At 41.1% G+C, this 20,995-nt stretch overlaps 1 protein-coding gene across 1 annotated transcript in view; it reads left to right on the top strand.

Moving 5' to 3' along the window:
- Positions 1-20,995, top strand: part of LOC133616089 (multiple epidermal growth factor-like domains protein 10) — a 572,792-nt gene that overhangs the window by 535,386 nt on the left and 16,411 nt on the right. The window contains exons 21-24 of the mRNA XM_061975174.2: positions 5,641-5,874; positions 11,769-11,923; positions 18,444-18,513; positions 18,597-18,650. Coding sequence (XP_061831158.1) covers positions 5,641-5,874; positions 11,769-11,923; positions 18,444-18,513; positions 18,597-18,650 — 513 coding nt within the window. The remainder of the gene's footprint in view (positions 1-5,640; positions 5,875-11,768; positions 11,924-18,443; positions 18,514-18,596; positions 18,651-20,995) is intronic.

Raw genomic sequence — 20,995 nt, 5'->3', positions numbered from 1 at the left:
ACGCACAAAAGTGCTTTCATCAAATGCACTAGATGGCAGTATTGTCCTGTTTAAGAGTGTCACAACATTGCTGTTTACAGCAGACGAACTGCTTTACGGTAGACCAAAACGTGTCTGCTGTTGTTGTGTGTTGTTACCGCGCTGGGAGGACGTTAATGAAACTGCCTAACAATAAACCCACATAAGGAACCAAGAACTCGCCCTCGATCATTCTACAGTTATAACGTCATTGGACAGGCACACCGTTTATATTGTGGGAAAGCGGACTCAGGTCCGCATGGACCTGAGTCCGCCTGAATTTCGGGAGATTTTCGGGAGATAATTTGTCCCGGGAGGTTTTCGGGAGAGGCGCTGAATTTCGGGAGTCTCCCGGAAAATCCGGGAGGGTTGGCAAGTATGCTCTTTAAGTTTAAAATAATAACATTAAATATGTAAGTTATTCTTCTGGGAGTGTTATTTTGTTAGCCAGACAGGATGTAACCTGGTTTTTCTGGCGCACTTGGGACTGCTCCATGTGGGAGATGAAAATGAAAATGAAAATGCCGTCCTTTCTTCAGCAGTAATCTTAGAACACTCTCAATTCCAAATGTTATCAATAACAATAACGGTTTCAGTCAGATGTTTGCTTTGCATGATCATAACATAGTGTGATAGTACAGCTGCAGGAGCCGTAATGGGCGAGTGATGCCATCAAAATATTTGGCAAAATATTTTGTATCTTCATGGTTAGGGTAGAACTGGGGAGAGCAGGAGTGGGCGGGAAAATAATTGATATTATGCCTTGTGAATTGATAATGTTGAAAATGAAAATATATTGATCCATTATTTTACCCTGCCCTAATCTATAGGGTCTAAATACTCGCAAAATATAGCAACAAAATCACTAAGTTGTCAAAATGTATCTTCTCTGCTACGTTCTCTTATTCTCTGGCAGAGCAGGTGTTATGTTAGTGTTATGTGTTATGTTAGTGCCGGTTCGATGCATACTGCCACCTATTTTGCGAAATTGAAATGAAAAGCTACTACACATTTACAGCCGGTCCCATTATAATATGCTTATTATCACGGTGATCAGGTAGCGCAAAATCTATTTGTGAAAATGTGTCACAAATAACAAAAATGTATGCAAAACTAGAGAGACCAGAGAATCTGGTCAAATGTAATTCTAAAATATTTAAAAAAATAAAAACAATTATAAAAAAAGGAACTGGAAATTTGTGCTGTATCATATTGTAACTGTATGCATGTTCGAAATAAACTTAAACCAGAACCAAAATATGAGATGATATGGATTACACATTCTCCCAGAATACAATAACAACATGCCAAAATGTTACTCACGGCAGTAATGAAAAAGGTACAAATGTAATGCATAGGTTTACTTTTTTACATGTTTCGTTTTAAGAGGAAAAACTAATCTATATTTATGGCGTCATCTACATTATTACTCCTTTTTTACCCTGACCTCATGCAACCAAGTACAGGTAAAAGCCAGTAAATTAGAATATTTTGAAAAACTTGATTTATTTCAGTAATTGCATTCAAAAGGTGTAACTTGTACATTATATTTATTCATTGCACACAGACTGATGCATTCAAATGTTTATTTCATTTAATTTTGATGATTTGAAGTGGCAACAAATGAAAATCCAAAATTCCGTGTGTCACAAAATTAGAATATTACTTAAGGCTAATACAAAAAAGGGATTTTTAGAAATGTTGGCCAACTGAAAAGTATGAAAATGAAAAATATGAGCATGTACAATACTCAATACTTGGTTGGAGCTCCTTTTGCCTCAATTACTGCGTTAATGCGGCGTGGCATGGAGTCGATGAGTTTCTGGCACTGCTCAGGTGTTATGAGAGCCCAGGTTGCTCTGATAGTGGCCTTCAACTCTTCTGCGTTTTTGGGTCTGGCATTCTGCATCTTCCTTTTCACAATACCCCACAGATTTTCTATGGTGCTAAGGTCAGGGGAGTTGGCGGGCCAATTTAGAACAGAAATACCATGGTCCGTAAACCAGGCACGGGTAGATTTTGCGCTGTGTGCAGGCGCCAAGTCCTGTTGGAACTTGAAATCTCCATCTCCATAGAGCAGGTCAGCAGCAGGAAGCATAAAGTGCTCTAAAACTTGCTGGTAGACGGCTGCGTTGACCCTGGATCTCAGGAAACAGAGTAGACCGACACCAGCAGATGACATGGCACCCCAAACCATCACTGATGGTGGAAACTTTACACTAGACTTCAGGCAACGTGGATCCTGTGCCTCTCCTGTCTTCCTCCAGACTCTGGGACCTCGATTTCCAAAGGAAATGCAAAATTTGCATGGTTGGGTGATGGTTTGGGGTGCCATGTCATCTGCTGGTGTCGGTCCACTCTGTTTCCTGAGATCCAGGGTCAACGCAGCCGTCTACCAGCAAGTTTTAGAGCACTTCATGCTTCCTGCTGCTGACCTGCTCTATGGAGATGGAGATTTCAAGTTCCAACAGGACTTGGCGCCTGCACACAGCGCAAAATCTACCCATGCCTGGTTTACGGACCATGGTATTTCTGTTCTAAATTGGCCCGCCAACTCCCCTGACCTTAGCCCCATAGAAAATCTGTGGGGTATTGTGAAAAGGAAGATGCAGAATGCCAGACCCAAAAACGCAGAAGAGTTGAAGGCCACTATCAGAGCAACCTGGGTTCTCATAACACCTGAGCAGTGCCAGAAACTCATCGACTCCATGCCACGCCGCATTAACGCAGTAATTGAGGCAAAAGGAGCTCCAACCAAGTATTGAGTATTGTACATGCTCATATTTTTCATTTTCATACTTTTCAGTTGGCCAACATTTCTAAAAATCCCTTTTTTGTATTAGCCTTAAGTAATATTCTAATTTTGTGACACACAGAATTTTGGATTTTCATTTGTTGCCACTTCAAATCATCAAAATTAAATGAAACAAACATTTGAATGCATCAGTCTGTGTGCAATGAATAAATATAATGTACAAGTTACACCTTTTGAATGCAATTACTGAAATAAATCAAGTTTTTCAAAATATTCTAATTTACTGGCTTTTACCTGTATGTGATAAAAGTGAGTACACGCTTCACGTTTCAGCAAGCCAATTATGATATCCTCTCGTGAGACAACACTATAGCAGTAAACTTGGATATACTTTAAAGTTAAAGTAAAGTTTGAAGTTAAAGTACCAATGATTGTCATACACACACTAGGTGTGGCGAAATTATTCTCTGCATTTGACCCATCACCCTTGATCACCCCCTGGGAGGTGAGGGGAGCAGTGGGCAGCAGCGATGGCCACGCCCGGGAATCATTTTTGGTGATTCAAACCCCAATTCCAACCCTTGATGCTGAGTGCCAAGCAGGGAGGTAACAGGTCCCATTTTTATAGTCTGTGGTATGACTCGGCCGGGGTTTGAACTCACGACCTACCGATCTCAGGGCGGACACTCTAACCACTAGGCCACCGAGTAGGTCCACTAGGCCACTGAGTAAGTCCACTCGGCCACTGAGTAGGTTAGAGTAGTCAGGTAGCTATGTTAGGGATTACTGTCCTCTGAAAATATGACAACACATGACCATTATTGTGTGAAGAGCAAATGTCAACACAAGTGACAATAATCCTGCTATTCACTTGTTTTGCAATCTAGTTAGACAATATAATAAGTTTGTTGAGTGATTTTCAGTGGATAGTAAATATATACAGCTATATACAAGCTGTCTACTCTTCCATTTTTTATGAATATACAGGTAAAAGCCAGTAAATTAGAATATTTTGAAAAACTTGATTTATTTAAGTAATTGCATTCAAAAGGTGTAACTTGTACATTATATTTATTCATTGCACACAGACTGATGCATTCAAATGTTTATTTCATTTAATTTTGATGATTTGAAGTGGCAACAAATGAAAATCCAAAATTCCGTGTGTCACAAAATTAGAATATTACTTAAGGCTAATACAAAAAAGGGATTTTTAGAAATGTTGGCCAACTGAAAAGTATGAAAATGAAAAATATGAGCATGTACAATACTCAATACTTGGTTGGCGCTCCTTTTGCCTCAGTTACTGCGTTAATGCGGCGTGGCATGGAGTCGATGAGTTTCTGGCACTGCTCAGGTGTTATGAGAGCCCAGGTTGCTCTGATAGTGGCCTTCAACTCTTCTGCGTTTTTGGGTCTGGCATTCTGCATCTTCCTTTTCACAATACCCCACAGATTTTCTATGGGGCTAAGGTTAGGGGAGTTGGCGGGCCAATTTAGAACAGAAATACCATGGTCCGTAAACCAGGCACGGGTAGATTTTGCGCTGTGTGCAGGCGCCAAGTCCTGTTGGAACTTGAAATCTCCATCTCCATAGAGCAGGTCAGCAGCAGTAAGCATGAAGTGCTCTAAAACTTGCTGGTAGACGGCTGCGTTGACCCTGGATCTCAGGAAACAGAGTGGACCGACACCAGCAGATGACATGGCATGGTTGGTTTGGTTTGCATTTCCTTTGGAAATCGAGGTCCCAGAGTCTGGAGGAAGACAGGAGAGGCACAGGATCCACGTTGCCTGAAGTCTAGTGTAAAGTTTCCACCATCAGTGATGGTTTGGGGTGCCATGTCATCTGCTGGTGTCGGTCCACTCTGTTTCCTGAGATCCAGGGTCAACGCAGCCGTCTACCAGCAAGTTTTAGAGCACTTCATGCTTCCTGCTGCTGACCTGCTCTATGGAGATGGAGATTTCAAGTTCCAACAGGACTTGGCGCCTGCACACAGCGCAAAATCTACCCGTGCCTGGTTTACGGACCATGGTATTTCTGTTCTAAATTGGCCCGCCAACTCCCCTGACCTTAGCCCCATAGAAAATCTGTGGGGTATTGTGAAAAGGAAGATGCAGAATGCCAGACCCAAAAACGCAGAAGAGTTGAAGGCCACTATCAGAGCAACCTGGGCTCTCATAACACCTGAGCAGTGCCAGAAACTCATCGACTCCATGCCACGCCGCATTAACGCAGTAATTGAGGCAAAAGGAGCTCCAACCAAGTATTGAGTATTGTACATGCTCATATTTTTCATTTTCATACTTTTCAGTTGGCCAACATTTCTAAAAATCCCTTTTTTGTATTAGCCTTAAGTAATATTCTAATTTTGTGACACACGGAATTTTGGATTTTCATTTGTTGCCACTTCAAATCATCAAAATTAAATGAAATAAACATTTGAATGCATCAGTCTGTGTGCAATGAATAAATATAATGTACAAGTTACACCTTTTGAATGCAATTACTGAAATAAATCAAGTTTTTCAAAATATTCTAATTTACTGGCTTTTACCTGTATATTGTCATTCAAAATGATTGCTGGAATGTGATGGGTGTACTCGGGTGTTTTTAATATGGGCAACGTTCTCTATGTATGCCGATCAGGCCTCATATTCATTTATTAAAAGGTAAAAAAGTAAATTACGATGGAAATGTATTTTTTTTAAATGATGACGGTAAGCTCAAAATGTACCTGCTGGGAAATGTTGGGATTTTTTGAAAGGAAACATGTGATTTGAAGATATTTGATTATGGAAAAAGAAATGAAGTGAATTCTGAGAGCTGGTGAAGAAACTTAGAAATGTCTTTTTTTTCTCCTTTCGCAGCTGCAATGATGATGGAGGAACTGAACCCGTACACCAAAATCAGCCCAGCTCTTGCATCAGAGCGTCAGTCAGCGGGCGCCATCCTGGGCATCATCTTTCTGCTGCTGCTCATCATGGCCATGCTGGGACTGGTGGTGTGGCTGCGCTACAGACAGAGGGAGAAGGGGCACCACGTTCCCAACGTCACCTACACACCCGCCTTGCACCTTAACTCCACAGACTACTCCCTCTCAGGTAGGGCAACTCGTCTCTGTTAATCGTCCTTTTTCCTCCTGGTACCTAACAAATATGTGTTTATTGCTCACTTTTTTTCAAAACATTTGATGTTTTCTTTCCTCTCTTTTTGTTGTTCAAAAGCCAAATTATATTTATTTATAATCACTTTGTTAGGGAAGCCCAAAAATAGCTATTTGGGTAAAGAGAATTAACCTGAATTAGCCGTACACAGCCTTAATCAGATTGTTTGTCATTCGTGATTATCCTAATGGGTTTTCTTCTCATTGAATCATTAATTGATACATATGTTCAGGATATCTCTCGGTCAGGAATGAGATCCTGCCCCAAATGGAGGAGTTTAAATACAAACGTATCCAGTGTTGGGTTAGTTGCTGAAAACCAGTAACTAGTTACAGTTACTAGTTACTTTATTTCAAAAGTAACTCCGTTACTAACTCAGTTACTTAAACCAAAAAGTAATGCGTAACTGTGAAAAGTAACTATTTAGTTACTTATATATATATATATATTTATTTTTTTTAAGGCCCCATTTAATGCCCTTTTAGCCTTCATTTCAGTACTGTTATTGCACTGGAGAATAATACAATCTGTTGATCAACTTGACATGCATTTGCATCACTGAACTCTGCTAAGCAATGTGCTCTACATACCAGAGGTGTGGACTCGAGTCACATGACTTGGACTCGAGTCAGACTCGAGTCATGAATTTGATGACTTTAGACTCGACTTGACAAAATGTAAAAAGACTTGCAACTCGACTTAGACTTTAACATCAATGACTTGTGACTTCACTTGGACTTGAGCCTTTTGAATTGACATGACTTGACATGACTTGCTACTTTCGCCAAAACCCAAAGATGAAAAAGTTATTCGGGAGCGCTCCGTATTTTTCATTGTGTACTTGTCTATCAGCGTTGCGTGTGTCAGCTGGTGTGGTCTCAGTACAACAGCCAATCAAATTAGATCTACTTTGTTTTCATCACACAGCATTCATCCAATCAAATTGCAGGACAACCAACGAAGAAGACATGTCCAAACCACACGCCAGTGAACAAAAAATGATACCTAAAATAATTTAGTTTGGGTATAAAAATTACGAGGTGGTCAACACAAAACGGTTTGCAGTATGCAACACATGCGGTTCGAAAATTACTGATGGAGAGGCAACAACTTCCAACTTCGTCCGGCATTTGAAGTTGCACAAAGAACGGTAAGTTTTGAATGTAAGATAACGTTTATTGGCTAAGTAACGTGACTTTTATTTGCTGTGTAGTTAAATCAGTGAGGCTGTAAACTCACTGCTAACGTTATAACGTTATTGCAAACACGGGAATCTGTTGCAGTTCACTACCTTATTCATACTTTTTGTTCAGTGATTTTTTTTAAGCAGGGTTACGTTAGTCAATATATCACATGTAACGTTAGACGGCGGTCAGCAGCACCGCGTATTTTAGCCACCTAAAAAAAAGACAAAAATAGTAAAATAAAGGTCAGTTAAAATGTATACTATATTATGAATATGTGTACCGTTTTAGCTAGCTTTCTGACATACTGTTGGTTGTTTACCTCAGTGGTCCCCAACCACCGGGCCGCGGCCCGGTACTGGTCCGTGGATCGATTGGTATCGGGCCGCACAAGAATTAAATTTTTTTTATTATTATTTTTTTTTTAATTAAATCAACATAAAAAACACGAGATAGACTTACAAGTAGTGCACCAACCCAAAAAAAACTCTCTCCCCCTTTTGTTCTGGGCATTGAACATGAAGACTCTTCCTTCACTGTTCCGAGTGGCCATGAGAGTCTTGGCAGTGCCTGCCTCCAGTGCTCCAGTGGAGCGAGTTTTCAGCCATGGTGGCATCATACTACGCCCCCATCGTGCACAAATGACTGACAGACTCTTAGCTAATTTGGTCTTTTGCAAATGCAATGCAGCATTGGGCCCTGACATATAAAAAGTACAACTTTTTTGTTATGTTCACGTATATGTCATGTTTTTTCAATGTTAACACTTTTGTACAAATAAGTACATTTGCACTTTATTTTTCAATGTGTTTGTTCTGTAAAGGAATGAGTTAATGTTTAAAATGACTGGTTAATAGTGCTATTATAAAGTGCAATGTCAGCACAATTTTATTTCTTGCAATTTAAAATGCACTTGTTTTAATAAATAAATACAGCGTTTGAAAAGCATACACAATCTGTGTTAATATATTAGTCTGTGGTTAAAAGGACTTGAAAGGACTCGAAACTCAAAATGCAGGACTTAGGACTTGACTTGAGACTTTCCAGTCTTGACTTTGGACTTGACTCGGGGCTTGCCTGTCTTGACTCGGGACTTGACTCGGACTTGAGGGCAAAGACTTGAGACTTACTTGTGACTTGCAAAACAATGACTTGGTCCCACCTCTGCTACATACAACACACAAAGACAAAGATATGTTTTAAAGGGCCAATTTGTTTCAGACCAGAACAAATTGACAAAACTATTTTAAATAGCTGCAACTTAACTTACATAAGTAACAAACAGCATAATAACAATAGCTGTAAAACAAGAAAGGCACACACTACATACATAAAGCCTAACCAGGCGTTTTCTCAAGGAATTCTGAAATAAAATCATGTCTGAAGCCCAGAACACTCTACACATTTCCCCACTTAGTTTAGAGAAAAGGAAATATTAGCCTGGCCCACTAGTATCCCTCTTTAGGTTTGTGAACTTTATAGTCTAAACATTTAGAGTGATGTGATAATCAAACACTCTAAAAGTTTAAAATGAAAGAGTATATAAGAGAATTGACAGAGTGTGTGTACCTTCACGTGTGCAGTGCCTCGTTAAAATCCAGCCGCTGTTGGAGGTGGAGGTGAGTGTGTGTCTCTTTACCAGAGGTGGGACCAAGTCATTGTTTTGCAAGTCACAAGTAAGTCTCAAGTCTTTGCCCTCAAGTCCGAGTCAAGTCCCGAGTCAAGACAGGCAAGCCCCGAGTCAAGTCCAAAGTCAAGACTGGAAAGTCTCAAGTCAAGTCCTAAGTCCTGCATTTTGAGTTTCGAGTCCTTTCAAGTCCTTTTATCCACAGACTAATATATTAACACAGATTGTGTATGCTTTTCAAACGCTGTATTTATTTATTAAAACAAGTGCATTTTAAATTGCAGGAAAGAAAATTGTGCTGACATTGCACTTTATAATAACACTATTAACCAGTCATTTTAAACATTAACTCATTCCTTTACAGAACAAACACATTGAAAAATAAAGTGCAAATGTACTTGAAAAAACATGACATATACGTGAACATAACAAAAAAGTTGTACTTTTTATATGTCAGGACCCTATGCTGCATTGCATTTGCAAAAGACCAAATTAGCCAAGAGTCTGTCAGTCATTTGTGCACGATGGGGGCGTAGTATGATGCCACCATGGCTGAAAACTCGCTCCACTGGAGCACTGGAGGCAGGCACTGCCAAGACTCTCATGGCCACTCGGAACAGTGAAGGAAGAGTCTTCATGTTCAATGCCCAGAACAAAAGGGGGAGAGTTTTTTTGGGTTGGTGCACTACTTGTAAGTGTATCTTGTGTTTTTTATGTTGATTTAATTAAAAAACAAAATATATATATATATATATATATTTCTTGTGCGGCCCGATACCAATCGATCCACGGACCAGTACCGGGCCGCGGCCCGGTGGTTGGGGACCACTGAGGTAAACAACCAACAGTATGTCAGAAAGCTAGCTAAAACGGTACACATATTCATAATATAGTATACATTTTAACTGACCTTTATTTTACTATTTTTGTCTTTTTTTTAGGTGGCTAAAATACGCGGTGCTGCTGACCGCCGTCTAACGTTACGTGTGATATATTGACTAACGTAACCCTGTTTAAAAAAATCACTGAACAAAAGGTATGAATAAGGTAGTGAACTGCAACAGATTCCCGTGTTTGCAATAACGTTATAACGTTAGCAGTGAGTTTACAGCCTCACTGATTTAACTACACAGCAAATAAAAGTCACGTTACTTAGCCAATAAACGTTATCTTACATTCAAAACTTACCGTTCTTTGTGCAACTTCAAATGCCGGACTAAGTTGGAAGTTGTTGCCTCTCCATCGGTAATTTTCGAACCGCATGTGTTGCATGCTGCAAACCGTTTTGTGTTGACCACCTCGTAATTTTTATACCCAAACGAAATTATTTTAGGTATCGTTTTTTGTTCACTGGCGTGTGGTTTGGACATGTCTTCTTCGTTGGTTGTCCTGCAATTTGATTGGATGAATGCTGTGTGATGAAAACAAAGTAGATCTAATTTGATTGGCTGTTGTACTGAGACCACACCAGCTGACACACGCAACGCTGATAGACAAGTACACAATGAAAAATACGGAGCGCTCCCGAATAACTTTTTCATCTTTGGGTTTTGGGGAAAGTAGCAAGTCATGTCAAGTCATGTCAATTCAAAAGGCTCAAGTCCAAGTGAAGTCACAAGTCATTGATGTTAAAGTCTAAGTCGAGTTGCAAGTCTTTTTACATTTTGTCAAGTCGAGTCTAAAGTCATCAAATTCATGACTCGAGTCTGACTCGAGTCCAAGTCATGTGACTCGAGTCCACACCTCTGCTCTTTACTAGCTTCGTCGAAGCATGTTGTTTTTGTCGCTGTTTCAGCATATTTGAAACTTACATTCAGCTAAAATGTTCTTTTCTTTGTGGTCGATAAAAGAAACGTACTGAAAATATCTCCATTTTAAGAAACTCGGCTTCGGGGTTCGCCATGACGTCTTGATAGTAGACACAGACACGCCCCCTCCCACACACACACACTCACACACACACACACACACACGTACACACATTCAGCAGCGCTGCAACACTCAGATCTTCTCAGTTTCTAGCCGATACTACATGAAAAATAACGCAAAATAACGCAGTAACGCATCATGTAGTAACGGTAACGGAGTTACTGAATATAAAAAATAACGCGTTAGATTACTAGTTACCGCCGATAGTAACGGCGTTACAGTCACGCGTTCGTCCCAACACTGAACGTATCTTGTTTACATTGGTGTGGCAAACTGAACCGGAAGGCAAAGCTCTCATGTTACCAAATAAATAAATGATAAATGGGTTGTACTTGTATAGCGCTTTTCTACCTTCAAGGTACTCAAAGCGCTTTGACACTACTTCCACATTTACCCATTCACACACACATTCACACACTGATGGAGGGATGCCATGCAAGGCGCTAACCAGCACCCATCAGGAGCAAGGGTGAAGTGTCTTGCTCAGGACACAACGGACATGACGAGGTTGGTACTAGGTGGGGATTGAACCAGGGACCCTCGGGTCGCGCACGGCCATTCTTCCACTGCGCCACGCCGTCCCAGTTGATCTATGTTGTTGGGTACCAGCGGACCAAACGGGTTTCCTCTGTAGGGTGGCTGGGCTTTTCCTTAGAGACAAGTTTTGTCATCCAGGGAGGAAATAAGAGTCTGCTCAGGACTCCTCCCTGTTCAGGGCATGTCCGACCGGCAGCAGGCCTCGTGAAAAGAGCCAGGACACCATGGAGAAGTTTAGCCTCCCAATTGGCCTGGGAAGTCCTCAGGATCCCCCAGGACGAACTGGACTAAATAGCCAGAAGAGGGAAGTCTGTTTTTCTCTGCTTAGGCTACTGTGCCCCGCGACCTGAACTTGGATAAGTGCAACAAAATGGATGGATGAATGGACAAATATTCAGTATAACCATTTATCAGGTTAATAGTAGTAATTAGTAGACCTTCTAATGTTTTTAATTTACAGCTCTGGACATGTTACCAGGCCAACTTAAGTTTGGCTAATTCATGTATAGTGATGTTATGTGTTGAAGATGGGAGAAAATGTGCTGATGTCACAGCAGGGCTGCAGTGCACGGGCCTGCTCTCTTCTGCTGAGTCATCGCCTAGTAACAACTCTTTAGGCCGCTGCTTCTCAAACCCAAGCTACCACACTCTGGGCCCCTGCACCTACGCCGCTCACTATGCCAAGCCTGCCAAGAGACGCTCAGCCAAGGTAGGACCAACCGTCTCTTTAACTTCCTCACATAGTCATTTGAAAATCAGATATCCAATTCGACAGTTTGTTCTTTAATAGGAAATGTAAATGATTCTAATGAAATAGGGAACAGCCTGTGCAAAACATTTAATCAAATATATTATGCAAATATGCAATTTGCTACTGAGAAAAAAGTTAGGACACATCATGCTTTAATAGCTTGTATTTACCTCTTTGACTGAAATAACCTCAGCGAAACGCACAACGTTTCCCCAATTCCACAAAGCACTATTAAAATATTATCCATGTATTTCCTTTGATGGATGTTGAATGGGTTTATTGGAATATTTGCAAGCTCCACCTAAGATACTGCTTCAACTTTTGAACAGGTAGCATTTGAGCATCCTTTAATAATCCTGTAATTGTGAACTGGTGCAGAAAACAGCAAAACCACAACATGTTTTGCTTAAATTCTGTACTCTAGTTACTAGAGATGCGCGGATAGGCAAATATTTCATCCGCAACCGCATCAGAAAGTCGTCAACCATCCGCCATCCACCCGATGTAACGTTTGAATAGAACTGCATCCGCCCGCCATCCGCCCGCACCCGCCCGTTATATCTAATATAGACGATGCAAGGCATTAGTGAGGCACCTGCCAACTACTCCGGTTTTCCCGTAATTCGTACGGTTTTCATCAACCTATTCCGGGTTACGGGTGCAGTGATAAAAAATACGGTTTTTCATTAATTAAAAAAAAAAAAGGGTGAAAACTACGCGAATTGCACCTTGTGCAGACAAGATTTTTCGATCGGACACGGAGGAATTAGCGATGTAAAAGACCACTTTGGGACAAAAAAACACAAGTCTAATGCCGTTGCTAGCGATACAAGTGGAAAACTTTCAACGTTTTTCGTCGGCCAAACAGATTCTTTGGATGTGATAAATGCCGAAGTTTTATTTACGGAGGCAATAATTGAGCATGGACTTCCAATCGCACTGGCTGATCACATGGGACAGTTACATGTTTGTAATGCAACCTTTAAAAATCATTACGCGGTGATCGCGGTCCCAAAAATAAACTTTTCTTGCATGATAATGTCCAGAAAAATTCGCTTTATATTACTATAGAGTCCTTTTAACGAATGAGTTTGATGGTTTATCACAAACCTTAAATGAAAGAAGTCCTTTGTTCGCACCATGCACCATGTTCGATGTCCCGGTTTTATGACTGTCGTAGACGTACACAGCGTCGCAGCTCTTGCAACTCACGTAGCCAGCATTGCTGTCATCCTGATTTACAACCTCATAAAAAACGAGTCCACGCTGAACTTTTCTGGCCTTTTTTTCCCCCTGGTCTTTAGTATTCCCTTTTTTAGTTTGTCGCGTACCACGTTTGCTGCCGGTGTTGCCATTTTTTTTTTCTTCTTCTGATGTGGCGTGCTGCAGGTGCCTGCTGATAAATAATTGCCTGTTTCAAAGAGTGCTGCTCGTTTTTCGTATGTGGCTAACAACATTTAATTATGTATATATATTTCCGAATTGGTTTAACTGCCACCGGCAAAAAAAAAAATAAATAAATAAAAAAATCTCATTAATCCGCCCGACCCGACCCGCGGCGCGGATAAAATCTTATTTATTTAAATTTCATCCGCCCGATCCGCGGATAATCCGCTGAATCCGCGGTTGTGTCCGCAAACCGCGCATCTCTACTAGTTACAGTCACATGCAGTATGTCCTATGTTACTGTATCAGAATAATGAAATGGTTGATTCCTCTCTCCAAACTGCATTGTTCCAGATGTGTGTACTTTGACATCTATTGTGGCAATCGCTTCCTGCCATTTCATTTCAGGATTTTTGAAGAGTTCTTTTAGCACCTTTTCCCCTTTTCAGCGGCAATGATGATGAAGGAACTAAATCCACCCACCAAAATCAAATTGCATCAAATATTATTTTTAATAGAGGTTTTGCTCATTCAACTTTGGATCCTGGACCATCCCCTCAGACTAGAGATGTCCTATCTAGTCTTCCGATGAGCAGGGAAACACTGTCTAAGACAATCTGAACAGTTCAGTTGTGAACAATACGATGACCCGGATGAATTAGAATATTCAGACATCTTTAGACAAACACATGGTTATCGTAGCGGTCCTGCCTCCACCCACAGAGACGAAGACAGTAGAAGTTTCACTCTGTTTCTTTCATTCCACTATAGATAGCTCAAAAAGTTATAGGAGGATTTTGATTAAACTTCTAAGAAATGTGAGAGCGAGTGATTATATTTGGAGGTGCAGACAGCAGACCTCTGCCAGGCTTTAGCCGAGTACTTTTCCCTGCAAATTATATTTGAAACACCCTACAAAAAATGTGTACTAATGTGCACCTACAAACAGATGTGTAGGTAAAGTGGAACTTGTTAAAGTCGATGCCGCTTATACAGGTAAAAGCCAGTAAATTACAATATTTTGAAAAACTTGATTTATTTCAGTAATTGCATTCAAAAGGTGTAACTTGTACATTATATTTATTCATTGCACACAGACTGATGCATTCAAATGTTTATTTCATTTAATTTTGATGATTTGAAGTGGCAACAAATGAAAATCCAAAATTCCGTGTGTCACAAAATTAGAATATTACTTAAGGCTAATACAAAAAAGGGATTTTTAGAAATGTTGGCCAACTGAATAGTATGAAAATGAAAAATATGAGCAGGTACAATACTCAATACTTGGTTGGAGCTCCTTTTGCCTCAATTACTGCGTTAATGCGGCGTGGCATGGAGTCAATGAGTTTCTGGCACTGCTCAGGTGTTATGAGAGCCCAGGTTGCTCTGATAGTGGCCTTCAACTCTTCTGCGTTTTTGGGTCTGGCAATCTGCATCTTCCTTTTCACAATACCCCACAGATTTTCTATGGGGCTAAGGTCAGGGGAGTTGGCGGGCCAATTTAGAACAGAAATACCATGGTCCGTAAACCAGGCACGGGTAGATTTTGCGCTGTGTGCAGGCGCCAAGTCCTGTTGGAACTTGAAATCTCCATCTCCATAGAGCAGGTCAGCAGCAGGAAGCATGAAGTGCTCTAAAACTTGCTGGTAGACGGCTGCGTTGACCCTGGATCTCAGGAAACAGAGTGGACCGACACCAGCAGATGACATGGCACCCCAAACCATCACCCAACCATGCAAATTTTGCATTTCCTTTGGAAATCGAGGTCCCAGAGTCTGGAGGAAGACAGGAGAGGCACAGGATCCATGTTGCCTGAAGTCTAGTGTAAAGTTTCCACCATCAGTGATGGTTTGGGGTGCCATGTCATCTGCTGGTGTCGGTCCACTCTGTTTCCTGAGATCCAGGGTCAACGCAGCCGTCTACCAGCAAGTTTTAGAGCACTTCATGCTTCCTGCTGCTGACCTGCTCTATGGAGATGGAGATTTCAAGTTCCAACAGGACTTGGCGCCTGCACACAGCGCAAAATCTACCCGTGCCTGGTTTACGGACCATGGTATTTCTGTTCTAAATTGGCCCGCCAACTCCCCTGACCTTAGCCCCATAGAAAATCTGTGGGGTATTATGAAAAGGAAGATGCAGAATGCCAGACCCAAAAACGCAGAAGAGTTGAAGGCCACTATCAGAGCAACCTGGGCTCTCATAACACCTGAGCAGTGCCAGAAACTCATCGACTCCATGCCACGCCGCATTAACGCAGTAATTGAGGCAAAAGGAGCTCCAACCAAGTATTGAGTATTGTACATGCTCATATTTTTCATTTTCATACTTTTCAGTTGGCCAACATTTCTAAAAATCCCTTTTTTGTATTAGCCTTAAGTAATATTCTAATTTTGTGACACACGGAATTTTGGATTTTCATTGGTTGCCTCTTCAAATCATCAAAATTAAATGAAATAAACATTTGAATGCATCAGTCTGTGTGCAATGAATAAATATAATGTACAAGTTACACCTTTTGAATGCAATTACTGAAATAAATCAAGTTTTTCAAAATATTCTAATTTACTGGCTTTTACCTGTAGATAGCTCAAAAAGTTATAGGAGGATTTTGATTAAACTTCTAAGAAATGTGAGAGCGAGTGATTATATTTGGAGGTGCAGACAGCAGACCTCTGCCAGGCTTTAGCCGAGTACTTTTCCCTGCAAATTATATTTGAAACACCCTACAAAAAATGTGTACTAATGTGCACCTACAAACAGATGTGTAGGTAAAGTGGAACTTGTTAAAGTCGATGCCGCTTATATATGTCTACAACCCACCTATGTCGATCAACAACTCAGACCTGGACAATGGGTTCTTTTTGTTACTAAAAAGTGCCCGCTTAATGCTCGAGCGCTTTTGTCGACATGAAATTTGAGACTAAAAGGGGGTATTTCTTTGAATATTCGTCAGTGTATGTTGTAAGATTGTCCACGTCGTCATGGCAGCAACAGCTGTGTTGGATAAAGTGTAAAATATTAATGGGGAATTGCACTTTTTGAAATGTTGCCTATCATTCACAATCCCTATGTAAGATAAGAACACATAGGTTGTTTTCTTTTTTAATGCATTCTAACTCGTAAATTAACACTAACAATTGAGCTAATGGGATTCGCTATATTCCGCTTATAAAGCACTCTGAAAAAAACATCCCAAAAAAATATGTGATATACATTCTGTAAGTGTATATATGTAATGTGGTAGCAGGCACATTAGTAATAACATGTCATATTTACGTAGTTTGCTCATTTGAAGTATTACGGCAGCACAAAGTTTGCTATTTCTATTTTCCTATTTACACTACTACTCGTGGCAGACTTCATGAGAGACAACAACGACTACTCTGGGACAAATGATCATGCAGAACCTTCGATTTTTGAGCCTGAATATACGGCGGATGAGCTACCAGTTTGAAAAGCTGAGTGACAAGCAGATCCAGGAAGCAGCACTATTGTTAAGTGCTTAACAAGAAATACAAACCACGAACATAATAAACAATCACTTACTGTACAATGTCTGCTCTCTGGGTGATGGAATATTTTTGTATTCCCATTTTGATAAAGAATTAATTATAATCCTCAGGTAAAATAAAAATAAATAAATGTACTTTGGTGTCTTTCTCGCCATCCCCGAGTCTAAGTTGAACGTTAAAGTTGACCAACTTCTTGGTTCGTAGCTTCTACTTTACAAGTAAGAGGCACGATTTCTAGTCTAGAATGAACTTTTACCACTTCAGAGACAATGCAGCAGCTCACCATCTCATTATGTAAATAGCTGCATTAGGTAGTCGCTTCTGAGATCATGGCTCTGCTAAAAGTAGTTATAGTGTGTTCGCGCTTATAATACCAATATCACTTGGTTAATCTTCAGGTCATGAGATGTAAACGAAGTTTGGTTATTTCTGTTGTTTTTTTAGAGGGCTTTATGGGCGCAATAGATTACTCCCATTAATTTCATTGTTAGCCATCTTCTACTTCAATCTCAATCAATCAATCTTTATTTATATAGCCCTAAATCACAAGTGTCTCAAAGGGCTGCACAAGCCACAACGACATCCTCGGTACAAAGCCCACATACGGGCAAGGAAAAACTCACCCCAGTGGGACGTCGATGTGAATGACTATGAGAAACCTTGGAGAGGACCGCATATGTGGGTAACCCCCCCCCCTCTAGGGGAGACCGAAAGCAATGGATGTCGAGTGGGTCTGACATAATATTGTGAGAGTCCAGTCCATAGTGGATCCAACATAATAGTACGAGTCCAGTCCATAGTGGGGCCAGCAGGACACCATCCCGAGCGGAGACGGGTCAGCAGCGCAGAGATGTTCCCTGCCGATGCACAGGCGAGCGGTCCACCCCGGGTCCCGACTCTGGACAGCCAGCACTTCATCCATGGCCACCGGACCTGTGCCCCCCCCCCCTCAAGGAAAAGGGGAGCAGAGGAGAAAAGAAAAGAAACGGCAGATCAACTGGTCTAACAGGGGGGCTATTTAAAGGCTAGAGTATACAAATGAGTTTTAAGATGGGACTTAAATGCTTCTACTGAGGTATTATCTCTAATTGTTACCGGAAGGGCATTCCATAGTACTGGAGCCCGAATAGAAAACGCTCTATAGCCCGCAGACTTTTTTTGGGCTCTGGGAATCACTAATAAGCCGGAGTTCTTTGAACGCAGATTTCTTGCCGGGACATATGGTACAATGCAATCGACAAGATAGGACTTGCCGTATTATACAAGTTAGAATGCATATTAAAAAAAAACATATGTTCTTGCCTTACATAGGAATTGTGAATGATGGGCAAAATTCCAAAAAAAAAATTCAGTTCCCCTTTAAATGGGTTCCACCATATAAACATTATTTAATATTTACAAAAAAACAATTTTGGAAAAAAAAAAAGTTGTTGCAATTTGCTAGCTGCTGTGGTAGAATCCAGGTTAATCTTGCCATGCTTTTTGATTTAAAGCTTCAGTCAGACATTAACGTGTTCTTCTTTATATGATTACAAAAGCATGTGGTCTAAAAAAAGGTGTTTCCTTGTATTTGCCAGATGAAGGCCAAGGGACGGTACAGGAACAGTGCTCCAGAGTGGGGCGCCTATTGTAACCTCAATGAGTTGGGTCAGTCGCTGCTTCACGTTTCTTTTTCCTGTTTGCTTGATTGTCACAATCAACTTGGACTGTTCTTTGTGGTTTCTACACAGGTGTTTACTGCATCGACCGGCGTTACAGTTACCACGTGGAGCCGCACTACAGAGGTATATTTGTGACAGGGTGATGTCATCTTTTCATCTCCTCTGCCAACCTGCTTGCTCACACACCTTCCATACTCAATGATGCTACTCCTGCCTGTTGAACCTTCTCATGTCCTCCTACATCAAAGTAGATATCCCCGTTTTCTCAGGCTGGATGACAGTAGGTCAGCTATACTGGATATTTATTTAAACTTTCAAAAACGCAGACAACGCATGTACTTGGATAATGTGCTGTACATTTACATAACTGGTAGAACATAGGCTAAAAACACAGCTAAAATCATTGGAGAAAAACAAAGACAATTTCAACCACAAACACTTAAATGGGGCAAATCTGGACCAGCATACAAGGTGTCGGAAAAAAGTTCCGGAATTGTTTATGTTGATCTACTTTTTTGATGTGAGGGCCATCGTCCACTGCCAGTGAGAGATCCTGTGGCGTTTGCTTTGTTTAGTGTGCGAGAAGAGGCGAGAGTCGTGCCTCACGGCATCATGTGGGATGCCGTGAGGTCATCCCTCCAAGGGCCTGATATAGTAAAGGTTTGCATGTTTGCGCACGCAAAGCTGATTATTAAGCTTGTGCGTAGAGGATTGTGTCTCTTAGATGAGCAAAATAGAGCGCACAATCCATTTAGCGTGTTTGTCTTGATGTACAGGTAAAAGCCAGTAAATTAGAATATTTTGAAAAACTTGATTTATTTCAGTAATTGCATTCAAAAGGTGTAACTTGTACATTATATTTATTCATTGCACACAGACTGATGCATTCAAATGTTTATTTCATTTAATTTTGATGATTTGAAGTGGCAACAAATGAAAATCCAAAATTCCGTGTGTCACAAAATTAGAATATTACTTAAAGGCTAATACAAAAAAGGGATTTTTAGAAATGTTGGCCAACTGAAAAGTATGAAAATGAAAAATATGAGCATGTACAATACTCAATACTTGGTTGGAGCTCCTTTTGCCTCAATTACTGCGTTAATGCGGCGTGGCATGGAGTCGATGAGTTTCTGGCACTGCTCAGGTGTTATGAGAGCCCAGGTTGCTCTGATAGTGGCCTTCAACTCTTCTGCGTTTTTGGGTCTGGCATTCTGCATCTTCCTTTTCACAATACCCCACAGATTTTCTATGGGGCTAAGGTCAGGGGAGTTGGCGGGCCAATTTAGAACAGAAATACCATGGTCCGTAAACCAGGCACGGGTAGATTTTGCGCTGTGTGCAGGCGCCAAGTCCTGTTGGAACTTGAAATCTCCATCTCCATAGAGCAGGTCAGCAGCAGGAAGCATGAAGTGCTCTAAAACTTGCTGGTAGACGGCTGCGTTGACCCTGGATCTCAGGAAACAGAGTGGACCGACACCAGCAGATGACATGGCACCCCAAACCATCACCCAACCATGCAAATTTTGCATTTCCTTTGGAAATCGAGGTCCCAGAGTCTGGAGGAAGACAGGAGAGGCACAGGAGCCACGTTGCCTGAAGTCTAGTGTAAAGTTTCCACCATCAGTGATGGTTTGGGGTGCCATGTCATCTGCTGGTGGACATCCATTGTTTAATTTCATTAAGACACGCCTCCAGCTGACTACAATCCGGCGTGTTGGTCAGCTTTAGGGGCATGTAGAGTTGGGTGTCATCAGCATAACAGTGAAAGCTAACACCGTATTTGCGTATGATGTCGCCTAGCGGCAGCATGTAAATACTAAAGAGTGCAGGGCCAAGAACCGAACCCTGAGGAACTCCGCACGTTACCTTAACATAGTCCGAGGTCACATTATTATGGGAGACGCATTGCATCCTGTCAGTAAGATAAGAGTTAAACCACGACAAGGCTAAGTCTGACATACCAATACGTGTTTTGATACGCTCTAATAAAATATCATGATCGACGGTATCGAAAGCAGCGCTAAGATCAAGAAGCAGCAACATAGATGACGCATCAGAATCCATCGTTAGCAGTAGATCATTAGTCATTTTTGCGAGGGCTGTCTCCGTAGAGTGATTTGCCCTGAAACCGGATTGAAAAGGTTCACAGAGATTGTTAGACACTTATTTACCACTAAATGTTAACACCCGAATAAGTTTTTCTACTTGTTTAAGTCGGGGTCCACGTTAATAAATTCATGGTACAAATATATACTTTCAGCATAATACAGTCATCACTTGAACTTGAAATCTCCATCTCCATAGAGCAGGTCAGCAGCAGGAAGCATGAAGTGCTCTAAAACTTGCTGGTAGACGGCTGCGTTGACCCTGGATCTCAGGAAACAGAGTGGACCGACACCAGCAGATGACATGGCACCCCAAACCATCACTGATGGTGGAAACCTTACACTAGACTTCAGGCAACG

This window comes from Nerophis lumbriciformis, linkage group LG15, assembly GCF_033978685.3.
Source record: "Nerophis lumbriciformis linkage group LG15, RoL_Nlum_v2.1, whole genome shotgun sequence".
Lineage (NCBI taxonomy): Eukaryota > Metazoa > Chordata > Actinopteri > Syngnathiformes > Syngnathidae > Nerophis > Nerophis lumbriciformis.
The sequence above is the reverse complement of the archived record's forward strand: the minus strand, read 5'-3'. Positions and strand labels throughout refer to the sequence as shown.